Below are 14,857 nucleotides of genomic sequence, written 5' to 3'. Positions count from 1 at the left end.
CTCCACATTGTTTTCTCTGCACTTTGTTGTTTCTTTTCTCCTCCTCTGCTCCTTCTTCCACTCCTTCTTCCTTCTCTTCCTTTTCTTTATTTTACCAGTAAGTTTTCCCCATATTCCCAATGGCAGTTCTTCCCTCTGTCTCCAAGCTCCCTCAGCATGGTATTAATTACATTGGGTTATAATGGTATTCATGACTTTATCATCCCCAAAAACTGAGAGCACAAGGGCAAAGGCAAGTTTTACTGCCTCAGAATTTGGCATATGGTAGGTGCTCAGTAATGGTTGGATGGATGGATGGATGGATGGATGGGGAAGAGGACATTCTCCTCATTGTCATCTAATTTTATCCCTCCTTATCATATTCTGCTAATACTACCTTTCATAGCTACCAGTGTTCTTTAATTACCAAATCCAATGTCCTCATCAGCCTAGGATTCTAATGACACTGATGAACAGAACCAACCACAAGTCACCTCTCTTAACCTTTGTCACTCTACATATCCTGATTTCTCCACTACCTCTCTGCTTCTTCCGCCATCCCCCCCGCTCCCGCCCCATTACTTGATAGGACATTCTCACGAATTGTTGATGTCTTTGCCTCTTCTCTGGAAATGTGTACAGGTAAAAGAGATGTTTTCTTCTTTCAAACTCAAATAAGCCATCTGTTTGGAAAACTCCTAAATCCACATTTTCATCCCTGGCTTCTTAGTTAGTCTCTAGTCCCATATCTCAAGTTGCCTTGTTGGGCATTTCCAACTAATTGTTACATTTTCACATCAAATCCAGCCAAAACTGTATTCATCTCTTTCCTCTCCATTAATTTCCTGATTTACTAACCTCTGCATTCATTCCCTGATTTACCTGTGAACTCACTTCACTTGAGTCAAGCAGTCATTCTTCCCAAACATTTTGCAACTTTTTGCTTCCATAATTTTGTCAAACAGTTTCTTTTACCTGGAAGGTCACCTTTCTTTATCATCTTCTCTAAAAAATTTGATCTAATCTTCAAGGTCCAAGTCAATTGCCACTTTTCGAAGTCTTCCTTAATCATCACTGCTGGACATAATGTTCTTCCTCTTCTCTCATATTGAATTTGTCTATACAATCATATAAAACACATTCTAGCACCTTATATTGTAGCTACCTCTATATCAGTTCTATTTGCTTCAATATGTAGCATAAAGCTCTTGAGGGAGGACATGAGACTTTGAGTTAGGAAACATCACCTTACCTGGTGGCATTATCCATCAATGGACGGAAGATCTTTGTCCAAATTTAACTGAGTGTTTCTACCTCAAGATCCTCATTCAACATTTGCTAATTTGACATCAATAATAATGATGAAGTCTTGTGGTCCTACTACATGCATTTACATTGAGGATTAATCTTCATTTCCCTTCAATTAAACCTACGTTTCTGCCAGTTTTTTTAAAAACAAGGTCCTTGACCATTTAGCATACTGGGAGCTCCCATGAGTAGGGACAGGATGTGACAGGTGCAGTGCGACAGCTCCAGAGAGAGAGTAGGTGGGCATTGAATTTCTCCAGGAAAGATCCTTCAGTCTAATTGACCCATCCAAGATGTTAACAAGCTCAACTTTGATCTATGTCAACACACACATTTGAGGTTCTGGATTTGAAAAGACAGGGTCAGTTGTGATGGATAAGCTTCTAGTGAATGACCATTCTCAGTATCACAGAGATGCTTGGTCATGGGTTGTAAGGTTCATCTAAAGTAGTGAAAAGATTCTAAAATCTATGTTTGACCTCTGGGCAGTGAAGAATTGACCTGAGATATACAATGGGATCCACGTCTAGTCAACAAGGTGGGGTTCAAGGACAGACTACAGGTCTGGTGGAGACCTGGGAAGCAGGCTATTTAAATTTATAGCTGAGTGTGGCTGGGAGAATGGGACAGACATCACAGTACCATCAGAAGTTTTTGTTGTTTATGCATGTCTTTGCTTTTGGTTCCTCTTTTACTCTGTCAGAGCGCTCACTCCTTCTTTTGCCTTCAACCATTGTCCCTATCTGGGCAACTGTATATTTGGTCCTGATCATATTTCATATTGTTCAGAGACCATCATAATTTAGATGTTTCCTTTCACTCAAACACAACATCCAGGACCAGTCTGAGGAGTGAGCAACCTTCTCCTTTCAACTCGCTGAAATTACACTTGCCCCTTCCAGGTAGAGAAGTGGTGTTACCAGCCCGGTGCTTTGCTGAGCTTCCTGTTGCTGTGTGTTTAATTCCCAGTCAGGTTGCCTTTTGCCTCTATAGTCCCTCTTGTGGGGCTTAGGAATTGGCCTATTTCCTTCCTTCTTAGTGCTGCTCTTCAGTACTAGAACTGACAACCATCATGGGTCTTTGCAAAATTGTGGTGTCACTTCTTAGTGTCCTCCAACTTCTGATTTTATAAAACATCACACATACCTTCTAATTTTTCTAGTAGGGAAATTTTTTCTTTTTTTAAATTTTTATTTAAATTAAGGCAACACTATCAACAATAGTCCAATTACGGAAAGAGCCCAAATGTCCATTGGCTGATGAATGGATAAAAAAGATGTGGTATATTATATACAATGGAATATTACTTGGTGATCAAAAAGAATGAAATCTTGCCATTTGCAACAATGTGGATGAAACTAGAATGTATTATGCTAAGTGAAATAAGTCCATAATAGGAAAAATTTTTTGAATTTCATTTTAAGTGGGAGAAATTATAGTTTCAAAAAGTAAAATCCCTGATGTGTTTTGGAGTTTAATTAGAGTTAGATCTGATCTTATTTAGGTATATTTGTCTCCGCAACCCTTTTATTCTAGATAACCATTGCCTTCAAAAAATATTCCTTCTTCAGAAGAAGAAACACTCTTGTTCTCTCTCTCTCTATGTCTCATTCCCCACTCTATGGAAAGATAACAGAAAATAATTAAATTAGTACTATAATTTACAGGTGAAAGGCTCTTTTTTCTCTGTATATACGTTTTAGTTCTAGAAGAAAATTTGGCAAAGTTTACCAGGACAGTTTGAACTAGCAACTCTATATCAAGGAGTTTATTTTGAGGAGAGAACAAGGAATGCTCTCAACGATTTATGTCTGGGATACTTGTAGTTATTAAAAATGGAAAAAAATTTACATATGAAAATAGGGGAATGGTAAAATAAATGATTATAGCCACGCAGTATAATGCATCCATTTTTAATAGATCAAAAATTCTATTTTGCAAACTATTTCATGACATGGAAAACACACATGAGATGATAGTAAGGAATGAAACAAAAAAGCAACTGTTGAAACTGTATTTATTCTGATCCAAAATTGAGCCTTAAAAATGGGAATAACTGCATGTGGCATAAATAGAGAAAAGCCAGTATAAGCTAGCATTCCAGAATTTTAATAGGTTTACTGCCAGTAGTGGGATGGTAGATAATATTTACATTTTCTTTACAATTTTATGTATTTTTCTAAATGTTCTTTTGGGAAGATGTATTATTTTGTTCATTCATTCACTTATTTAACAAATGTGTAGTGACTGGTGACAGTACTGCCTTGTGCTGAGGAGATAAAGTAAACAAGACAGAACAGACGTATTCCTTGCTTTGCTTAGAGTTTACAATCCCTTAAAATTAGGAGGAAAAATGTTTTGTTTTTTTTTTTCCCTTAATTCATTTCATTTGACCCAGTTATTCCACTTCTGGGAATCTATCCTAAGGAAATAATCAAGAAAGGAAAATAAAATTACCATATAGAAATGTTTATTAGTGCATTAACCATAAAGCAAAAATATTCAGAAATCACCTAAATACCCAACAGTAGGAGGACAGTTAAAGTAATAATAGCACATTCATATAATGGAATAATATGAAGCCATTAATATTGTGTTACTGGAGACTTTTTAATAATATGGGAAAATGTTACTAATGTTTTCCATTACTATCAATGGAAAAAAGTAAGCTGCAAAATTATACAGAACCTGACCTCAATTATGTAGTGTAATAGTCATAAAAGAGAAATTAAAATGTTAACAGGTGTTATTTTTGCATGGTGAAGTAATGGCTGATTTGTATTTTGTGTCTATGTTCTTCGTATTTCCTGAGTTTTTGCAATGAACAGGTTTAATTTTATAATAAGGAAAACCATAATGCTTTTGTTTTTTAGGACTTGATTCAGATTATCTGTTAAAAATTCAAGGAACATACAAAAAGATAATTTAACATTTCCTTAAAGTTTGCACTGCCTTGGTGGAGAAAGGAGAGATAATTGATATGATGACTGCTTACAGCCCCTTACCTTTCTAAAATAATTCTTGGGAGAGAATGGATGAATATACATGCAGTGGAGCTACCTTCATTAGAGGGTCTGGGGGGATTAACTCACTGTGCTCATGAGGCTGAGCAAGGAAAATTAGAACAAGCACTTGGATGACTTGGGGACAGAGCCCTGAAGCCTAATCCCAAACTCTACCTTGGATTATAACCTTGAGCATGATGTTGATAATCTCCCTGGGCTGTATCTGGACATTAGGGACTTGGGGGCATTTCTTGCTCCTGTCATTTTCCTCAGCTCAGGCACCAGGGCTCCTCTGACCTCACTAAGCAGCTGTCCTGCAGGGTCAGGGTCCCTGTCTATGGTTCGCCTAGAGAGAATAATGGAGCCTGAGATGCCAGGGTCAAGGCAACTAAAATCTGGCTCCCTACCCATTCCAATGTGAAGACTTTGACCCTGGCTTCTGTCCTTAGCCTTCTAAGTTCAAAGGGAAAGAGCATGGCTGTGGAACATGTCATTTCTGGGTAAGCTGGAGCAAGAGATCTGTCTGCTGAATGCTCAGAAGCACACTGACTGACAGGTCTCCCTTGAGCTCACACAAGGCCCAAGTGCATTTAAAATACCAACTTTCCCTCTGATTTAAAGTTCATCAAGGCTGAATGAAATCACACCACATTTCACTGCACCTATATTCATTCATATGTCATGCTATGGGTTTTCTAAATTTAAGGGGTCTGCTGTCCAGTTAAAGGAACAAGTCAGTGCAGAAAGACTTATAGGCATACTTCACGTTCAACAAACTTAGTATCTGAACACTAAAGTAGCATAAAAGATAAATTTACAAAAGAACTCATTTCACTACCACTGTGAGTAATTGGTTTACCGTCTACATTTAAAATATAAATTGATTCACCGCAACGTGTCACCACAATGTACCAAGCACATACAGTTGCATAAAGGGAGTTGTACATGGAATTTAGAAACCAGCATTTGGACACCACTGCAATGATTTCTTACATTTCTCTGATTTTAAAAGTGTTCATTGACTACAGAAGCTGAAAAAGACCTCAAATCAATTGCCAATCATAAACAATATTTATGCTAAAAGAATTTAGTAGTTTGGGAATTTTGAGGGGGGGGATTTTTCTCCTAGGTCCTTCTTTGGGTTTCTCATAATTCATTGATCTCAGTAAGGCCATGAAAACAACTCATTTCAAAATCACAGTGGCAGGTGTTTTAAACATACCTCCCCATCCCAGGTAAGCATTGAATATTTGTGCACACATAGATACACACTAAAGACCTATAACACCCACAAAAATATCAATACAGAGGAAGATGTGCTCTACTAATCGATTTTCCATCCTGCCACCTGAGGAGCCATTTGTTCCAGAACGCAAGCCCTAGTGTTCGAAAATGCCAACATTTTCCTTATCAGCCAGCTTCTGAAACCTTAGTTGGGTGCAGGAAAAAAGAGCTTTCAACTGCCTTTGCCAAGCACATTTCCCTGTAGATACAGACAGGTGAAAAACATTGACCTTACATGACAAGAGAAATTTAGAAAAACTCCTGGGTAAGCTCCCTGGGCCCCTATTTGCGGAGTTCCTGAGGAACAGTCTAGCAGCATCTCATTGCTGAATGACAGCTCCAAGCAGCATAGATGGAGCTGAATTAGAATCCTGAGTATTTTATGATTCTAATGAAATGCTCTTCACATAGAAAGAATATTGGAGAGTTGAGGTGGGAGCAGAAAGTTCCTGAATATCCAGGAAAAAGTGAAAAACGAGAAATTTTACCTAGGCACACTTAAAACTGGAAGGCACCAAGAGGATGTCCAGCAGAATAGTAGGCTTGCAGGGATTTACAAAGCCCCAGCCAAGGGCCAGTCCCTTGGCCAAGGCTGGAGTATCCCCTTCAGGCTTTCAGGGTAAATGAGAGGAAGAATATATGGAAAGAAGCAAAGCAGTAGTTGAAAGAAACCTATTAAGAAGATGGGGGCAGAAGGGGTGAAGAAATAGAATTAAGTGAAGGAAAAAGGAGGTGTGTGAACAAAGGGAGACTGGCAATGAATGAAAAGGAAGACGAAAGGAAAGCAAAAATAGAAAAGCAAATGGTGAGATAAGATCAACAACTAATTCAACTAGCTGTCAGTAATAACCCCAGGGTCCAGGTGACCAATCTCCACCATGAACCCGGCGCAGTGCAACCCGGAAGCTCACAGCAATGCCATGGTATGGACAATTTCTCCCTTTTCCAAAAAGGGCAAGCTCACCTATCGAAGGCCACAGCAGTCATGGAATAGATGCTGGCGAAGACAGCGGCGATGGGGAAGAAGTTGTGGAACTTGCAGTAGAACAGGCCGTAGTACCATTCGTTGTGGACAGCATAGGTGAAGTTCACCACCGTGTTGAACGCAGCCATGGATGCCTCTGCAAAAGCCAGGTTCACCAGGAAATAGTTCGTCACTGTCCTCATTCGTTTGTGGGCCAGGATGATCCACATCACCACCACGTTGCCCACGACGGAGGTCACCACGATGACCGTATAGGCAGCTGCCCAAAGGACAATTTGCCAGGCCGGCTGCACGAACTGGTTGGGCTCCGAGGTGTTGGTGGAGATGTTTGGGAAGAGGTCTGAGTCAACCTGGAGGACGTTATCCATTCCTCTGCTAGGCGGTTAACCCCTCTTCTCTGCACACACCCTGCCTTTGCAGCAGGCCCTGAGGCTGACGCCTGGGGTCAGGGTCCTGCTTATCCAAGACAGGAGGGCTGCAGGCTCTTTCTGGGCAGAACTCTTTCCTTCCAAGCAGAAGAGTTGGCTCTCATAAGATAAAACGCTTCTAGATGCGCTGTCTGCTCCTCGTGGCTCCGAATTCCTCCACTTTCAAGCTTCAGGAAGCATTTGAGTTCAGAAATCCGGAGACAGCGTCTCTCCTGCGTGGGACTAGGAAAAAGAAATCCCAGGGGTCACGCTTCCAGGAAGCAGGAGACCCTCGCCTTTTTGCACCTGCTGCTATTTGCAACTCCTATTCCCCCTGCTTGCAGCTGGAAATGCAAAAAAAACCCACAAAAAACAAAAAACAAAAAAAACCAAAAAAACCTGTTCTGCAGGAGGACTGGAGGCAAAAGGGTGTGTTCGTCACCACGCGACCTGTAAAAGTTCTGAGTCTATAGCCAGGATTCTGGGGCCCCGTATCTGGCTGGAGATTTTTTCCTTTGCTTTCGCTGTGTTGCAGCTGCTGCTGCCGCCGCCGCCGCGGTCTGCAGCTTCGCAGGAGCCTCTTTGGCTCGGGTCCCGCTCTGCTTGGGAGTTAGCAGAACCTCGGTAGGCTGCGCGCAAGGTTTTTATAACCCTCTGCAGAGACGTCACCGGGAAGGGGCAGTACCTGGGCTGCCAGTCCCGGTGCTCAGGGCAGCAGCTGAACCAGCTGTTGGCAACTGTCTCACTCCACTAACGCAGCCACCACGCCTTTTGCTGTTACCTGCTGTGGGAGTCTTTAAGCCGGGGCGGGGGAGGGGGGAAGGGGGCCACGCACTCCGCGAGGGGGCGCTAGGTAGCCTCGGAGTAATTGCGCCAAACGAAGTCTGCAGCTGGAACCACAGAAAAGGATTTGAGAAAGAGCTGTAGCGATGGACACACAACTTCCAGGGAGAGCAGCCCGGAGCGCTGCGACAGCTCTGCAGAGGCGCCTGCCTGTGGCTGTGGGAGTCCGGCAAGAGTGGGGGCGACGTGCCAGAGCTGCTCTCCGGGCCTCTCTCTAGCAAGAGAGCACCACGGGCTCGCTCTGTCGGCTACCGACAAGGAAGGGGCAACGATGCCCAGTTGCAGGTGTCCGAAAAACAACTTTTCTGAGAACGTATTTAGGAAATATCCCCAAATACCTAGTTCCTTTTCCTGGGTAGACCGCTTCCCCAGAGGAAGCAGTGATAGACTCTAAGCTTTGGGGACACCTTCCCAGGCTCTCTTGTGGTTTGGCCCCTCGGTCCATGAAAAGCTCCAGCTGAGCTCTACAGATGAGCCCCAGCGCAGGCAACAGGGACTGGGCTGGGCTCCCTGAGAAGCTCAGTGAGCCCAGGAGCCACCTACAAGCAGTGTGTCTTCCAGACGCGCCTCTTCTGGCTCTCTGCCAGCACTCACTGCGGCCTCGCGTTCATCGCCCAGAGACCTAGCAGCCTCTACCTCAGAGCCTCCCGGGCCTGCCGGCCACAGCCCGACCGGGTGGCGTCGGGGTCTCCTTCCCCTACCCCGTCTCAGGTTTGCAAAGGGACTGGAGGGCAGGTCTGTCTCCCGTCTCTCTCCACCTCCACCCTGCCCCCGGCGGGCTTCAAGGCTTCATCTGTCAGTCCAAGGCCATTTCAAAAGGCCGAGCTGGAGTCAGGCGCTGGGAAGAGGTGGGAAAGGCTCTCCAGTGCGTGCGCATCATCTTGAAGAAGCCGGGATGGCATGAGGTTCGGAGCGCGGTCCAGCCAGAGTGCCTACGAGACACGGTTCCGCGGGTAATCGAATCTTCCGAGGCTTTCTGGGGGCCATCTACCCCTTTGCCTCCCCTCGCTCCTTGCCTCCCTTTTCCTGCGGGGCACTCAGAACTGTGAGACGCGGGTGGGGATGGGTAGCATCGCTCCGCGTTGAGGCTCGGGATGGCGCAAGCCTGCACTCTCCAGGGAGCAGCGTTTACGCACTAGTCCTGCCTGGTTGCGCGCCTCTCCTTCGAGCAAGCATGTATTTGGCAGGAAGCGCTTTTAAGGCTTAGAAATTTATTGTACCGATTTATGCCGGGCTAAAAACGAATCCATTCACGGTGCGAGGGTGAGGGGCCGAAGTGGAGGTTTCTGCTAGTTCACTTTGGTTTTGCCGAAGGCGAGAACTTCAGCATTTATATGAACCGCACCTTGCACTGTCCAGGCACCCCTAAATCCAAAGAGAAAACTAATTTAGCCAATAGATTGTGAGTGGAAATGATGTATGTCACTTCTAGGCTGAAGCATAGAAGAGAGAGAGAGAGAGAGAGAGAGTCAGAGGGAGAAAGAAATGTCTCTTCGTATTCTCTCCCGCCAAGTCACAAATGATGCAGCCACAAGAAGGCAAGTCTTGATTACCTTGAATTCCCAAGTGACTGTATAACCCAGGCCACTGCCCAGTCATTTTGGACATGTAGCATGAGTAGGAAATAAATTTTGTTGTATTAGGGCACTAGGGTTTGGGATTAGTTTGTTACTCACCATGATCTAGCTTATCCTGAATAATATAGGAATAAAATATTCTGATATCTGGTAAGGCAGGTTCATCTGGATGCTCATTTCATGCTTTTCAAAATCCATTTGGAACATCACATTTAAATTTTAATATTTTAAGTTCAATTTAAAAATTAAACAAAACACACCGCATCAGTATTCTAATTGGAATTGTCTGGAATTTATCCAATTTTGACAAAACTGAAATTTTTTATATTAATTTTTTAAATCCAAGAACATGGTATGCTTTTCCATTTATTCAAGTCTTATGTATGCCTCTCAAAAAGATTTTATAATTTTGAAAATAGATTTTATATTAAAATTTGAAAATAAATTTTAAAATAGATCCAATCTTTTGGTTAAATTTCTTTCCATATATTCTGTAGATTTTGTTTCTTTTTTAAATGAACTACTTTTTCCTTTTTTATCCCAGATCAAAGAAAACCCATTGACTTCTGTGTGTATGTATTTGTGTGTATGTATGTATCCTAGTCATTTTACTAAATTTCCTATTTATTTTAGTGCTTTTTATTTGAATTCTTTACATTTTCAATTACATCATTAGCATATTCTTGTCTCACTGAATTTCCTTTACCTTCTAGAACAATGTTAAATTAAAATTGATGATAGCAGATATTTCTGTATAGTTTCTGAATTTAAATTTAGATGACTGTGAATTTTAACCATTTAGGATAGTATTTGTTGTAAAATTTGCTACATAGTCTTTTATGTTTAGTTTCCTTCTACTTTATTTTACCTGGAAGTTTAAATAAGAATGTCTTGTAATTTCTTTTATTTTAAATGTCTTTTTCAGGATGTCTTGCTATGATTGTATAATTTTTTTTCACTAATTTGTTGACATAATGGATTAAATGAATAGATTTCCCAACACTGACTAAACATGGACTCACCCTGGCATTCCTGGCACAAACTCTGCTTAGTCTGAGGCTATATTATTTCTTTGATATATTGCTGAATTCAACCTGCTAATGACTTAACATTTTTACACCTGTTTTTCTAGTTGAGATTGATGTAGATATTCTTTTCCTTTTTTTTTTTTTCAGATATTAGTGTTATGCATCAAAAAATGAATTGGGAAGTATCTCATCTCTAACTACAGCAAGAAATAGTAGTCCTTGTCCCTGAACTACCCAGGAACCAGTCAGAAGTGTAAGTCCTTGGGCCAGCACAGAACTACTAAATTAGAATCTGCATTTTTGTAAGACAGGTTATTTGTATGCACATTAAAGTTTGAGGAGCTTAAAATAGGTCCAGTGCTTTCTGGATTTCTTAATGATAAGAATCTCTTAGTTACTTGTTAGTAAACATTATCATGTTCCCCTGAAAATTCTCATTTGGTAGTTCTGGGTTGGGACTCAGCAATTTGTGTTTTTACCAAGTACCCTGGGTCAGTCTTCTCTTCAAGCAAGTTTTATAAATATGTTGGCCTTTTACTTTAAACAGCATGAAACTAGATGAGTCCTTTCTTCATCTCAAGGAAATTTTCAGCTAGCATGTTTTTGAAATTATTACTTCTTCTCCATCAGTCCTTTTTTCTCCTTTTGAGAGTCTCATTGCTGTCATGCTAGGTCTCCTAGATCCATCCTCTGAATGTTTTAAAATTTATTCCTGCCCCCATTCTCAGATTTGAGTACCCAGGCCCTTCTGTTTTGGTTCTTTCTCCAGGTTCCAGTGCTGATCTCCCAGCAAAGCCTAGCCTGTCCAGTTGAACTGTTCTCTTAGCTCAACCCCCACAAAGCCCCAGGGCTCCCTTATGTCCAGCTGTCCTTAAGCTTGAAACCACGTGGCTGATTGGAGAGGACATTGGAGTTGGCTGGGAAAGGGAGGGCAGCTGTGTTCAGGTCCCCATCAACTCTGGCTTCTGAAGACCAGAGTTGTGGATGCAACTGATGTGGATGCAACTGATGTGGATGCATCCCCTTCATCCTCCACAGTGTGCATGAGTTGCTACAATTAGTCACTGGCTCCCATCCTCAGCCATCCTTTTACAAGGCAAACTGGTGTGCATTATATCTCTTGGAAATTAGATTGTTAGTTCCCTGAGAGCAAGAACCACGTTATTCAACTACTCATTTGCTAGAAGTGCCTTCCACACAGTGCATGATCAATACACACGTGTTAGGTTGGATTGAATTGCTTGACAATGGTTGAATTTAGAAAGGTGGTGTGAGGCAGGGAGGCAGCGACAGATTAGGATTCACCAAACTGTAAATCTTCCCAACACAAAACAACAATAAGCATTAATAATAATAACAGGAAGCAGAGGGAGAACGTAGAGGGTAGCTGGCTCTTAAACAATGTTTACCATGGGCCAGGAACAACTGTTCCATGTGCTTTACATATAGTCACTCTATTTGCCAATACCTTTAGCTTTAGCTTTCTTTTTTTTTTTTTTTAATTTTTTTTTTTCAACGTTTATTTATTTTTGGGACAGAGAGAGACAGAGCATGAACGGGCGAGGGGCAGAGAGAGAGGGAGACACAGAATCGGAAACAGGCTCCAGGCTCTGAGCCATCATCCCAGAGCCTGACGCGGGGCTCGAACTCACGGACCGCGAGATCGTGACCTGGCTGAAGTCGGACGCTTACCCGACTGCGCCACCCAGGCGCCCCGAGCTTTAGCTTTCTTGAATCACTCTGTTTTATTTGTGCATCTATATATACTGTAGCATATAGCATAGATTTTGAGTTTCTTCTCATAAGCCAGTGTAAAAATCATTTTCTTTTAAGTGAGTTAAACCTGTTCATATTTAATGATATGACTGATGTTTGATCTTAATTCTGTTACATTATTTTATGTTATATTCCTGAGTGCATTTTTTTTTACATTATAGGCAAATGTATATGTTATATTTATGGTCTGTTTGCTTTAAAAATATTAGTGTGTTGTATAGAAAGATTTTTGTGTGTGTTTTTCCAGTAGCTACCTTTATACTGGTACCTTTTATAATGTTCTTAGCCTCTTTGGGCACATATAGGCTTCTATTATATGGTTTATCAGCTTTATTTATTTATTTGAAATTTACATGAAATTTATATGAAATTTATTGTCAAATTGGTTTCCATACAACACCCAGTGCTCATCCCAACAGGTGCCCTCCTCAATGCCCATCACCCACCCTCCCCTCCCCTCCACCCTCCCCTCCCTCCCACCCCCTATCAACCCTCAGTTTATTCTCAGTTTTTAAGAGTCTCTTATGGTTTGGCTCTCTCCCTCTCTAACTTTTTTTTTTCCTTCCCCTCCCCATGGTCTTCTGTTAAGTTTCTCAGGATCCACATAAGAGTGAAAACAGAAAGAATGAAATATGGCCTTTTGTAGCAATGTGGTTTATCAGCTTTAAATGACATTGTAAGTCTTCTACCTGTTACCCAGGTAGTGATCTATGAGCCTTTCCTATTCAATTGAGCCATACTAACCTGTTGTCTTTGTAGGTAAAATATGGCTGATTATCAGCAAAGTCATATGGCTTAATCTGTTAGTACGTCTCCCTTTTTATTTTTTGCCTTCTCCCACTTTGGAAAGTTGTGTTATTTCTACTTTGACCACATATTTAACATGTACTCATAATTCTTTGACATGTATCTTCACTTTTTGTTTTGGTCTTAGGTCTATAATGAAATATATTCAGTGGTCACTATCAGTCCTTTTGCTGAAATTTCTGCATTAATCTTTAGGTTGAAAGAAGCTCATTCTGTAGTGAGTTCTTCAGAAAGAGTTCATAGGTAGAGTTCTGCATTGTTAAGGCTGTTTTCTGTCGCGTTCACACTGGAAGTTTAGCTTCAGTGTATATGTATATTTTTTACTTTAAAATAAATGTAAAAATGACACATACTCCTTGGCACCTTTTACAGACTTCTATGATTTTACAGACACAAAATTTTCACAGGGCTTTGTATACCTCTCATTTCTTAAAGAAAATCACTATTTTCTATTACTGGAGAATATTTTCAGATCTGTTAAGTTGTTCTAACTGTTTAAGTATTTCTGTTCTATTACTGGAGAATATTTTAGGAGAAAAGTTAAAGACCATCTAATACTTGAAATGAAAATGTGTACCATTATTTATCTTTTAAATACAATTTCATTGAAGTATGTATCTATTCAGAAAAGGACACACATCATAAGTGCAGAACTCAATAAATCACAGAAAGTAAACATATCTGTGATACACAACCTAAGGGAAAAATATTCTATTACCAGCATGACAGAGACCCCCTTATACCCTCTCCAAAGGTAACTACTACCATAGCTTCTAAAACTGTGGATTCAATTTGCATGTTTTTGAATTTTAAATTAATGGAATTATGCCTAGCTTCTTTCATCCACATTACAATTGTGAGATTCATTAATGTTGTTTGTAACAGGAGTTCGTTTTTATTGCCATATGACATTCCATTGTTTGAAAATACTAGTTTATTCATTTACTGTTGATGGACACTTGATTAGTTTTTGTTTCTGGCAATAAGAACAACGTCACTATTTTTTAAGCACATGTTCATGCATTTTTGTTGGCAATATGCCTGGGAATACAATTACTGGGTCACAGGTTTGCATATGCTCAGCTTTAGTAGATACTAACAAACACATAGTTGCTTGTGACAGCTACACTCCCACAGCAACACACATGAGTTTTCCAGCTGCTCCACATCCTTGCAGATAAATGGTATTGTCAGTCTTCTTAATCTCTGCCATTCTGACAAGTGGGTTATGCATCATGGGTACCCCACTGTGGTTTTAGTTTGTGTTTTATGCATGAATGAAAGAATGTGGTGGAGCACGTTTTCATACAATTTTTGGAAAGTGTCCATTCTGGTTGTTCATTTTTTTAAAAAATCAGTTTCTCTCTCTTACTGATTTGTAAGAACTCTTATGTGAAATAGGTCCTTTGTCAGTTATATGTATTGCAAATCTTTTTGTATTCTGTAGTTTGCCTTTATGATGGCCAGAAATTCCTAAAATTAATGTATCCCAATTTATCACCTTTCCCCCTCTTTTTAGTCAATGCTTTTCGTGCTTTAAGAAATCTTTGCTTACCCCAAGATCATGAAGATGTTCTCATGTTATCTTCCATTAACTTGATTGCTTCAACTTTTACATCTAGATCTATAAGCTACTTGGAATTGATTAATATGAATGGTATGAAGTAGAGGGTTAAGATTCATTTTCATCTTCATTGATATTGAATTGTCCTAGAACAGTTTACCTAAAAGAATGTTCCTTCTCACTGTTTTCAATGGTGCCTCTGCCATAAATCAAGTAATTCTGTATGTGAAAGTCTGTTTTTGGATTCTCTATTTTGTTCAATTGACCTTTTGAATATCCTTGCCCCAGCACCAC

The 14,857-nt window shown here is 40.7% G+C and overlaps 2 protein-coding genes across 2 annotated transcripts in view; one reads left to right on the top strand and one right to left on the bottom strand.

The window, feature by feature from the left end:
• TACR1 (tachykinin receptor 1) overlaps positions 1-7,654 on the bottom strand; it is a 143,214-nt gene extending 135,560 nt beyond the window's left edge. Inside the window, exon 1 of the mRNA XM_025932180.2 lies at positions 6,541-7,654. Coding sequence (XP_025787965.1) covers positions 6,541-6,929 — 389 coding nt within the window. The 5' untranslated portion in view covers positions 6,930-7,654. The remainder of the gene's footprint in view (positions 1-6,540) is intronic.
• The window catches only part of POLE4 (DNA polymerase epsilon 4, accessory subunit), a 267,669-nt gene that overhangs the window by 240,631 nt on the left and 12,181 nt on the right, over positions 1-14,857 (top strand). Inside the window, exon 5 of the transcript XR_015249096.1 lies at positions 10,564-10,669. The gene's annotated coding sequence lies outside the window, so the exon portion shown is untranslated. The remainder of the gene's footprint in view (positions 1-10,563; positions 10,670-14,857) is intronic.

This window comes from Puma concolor, chromosome A3 (genome assembly GCF_028749965.1).
Source record: "Puma concolor isolate L17-30 chromosome A3, mPumCon1.1.hap2, whole genome shotgun sequence".
NCBI classification, from domain to species: Eukaryota; Metazoa; Chordata; class Mammalia; order Carnivora; family Felidae; genus Puma; species Puma concolor.
Note: the sequence above shows the minus strand (reverse complement) of the source record. Positions and strands in the feature narration are given on the sequence as shown.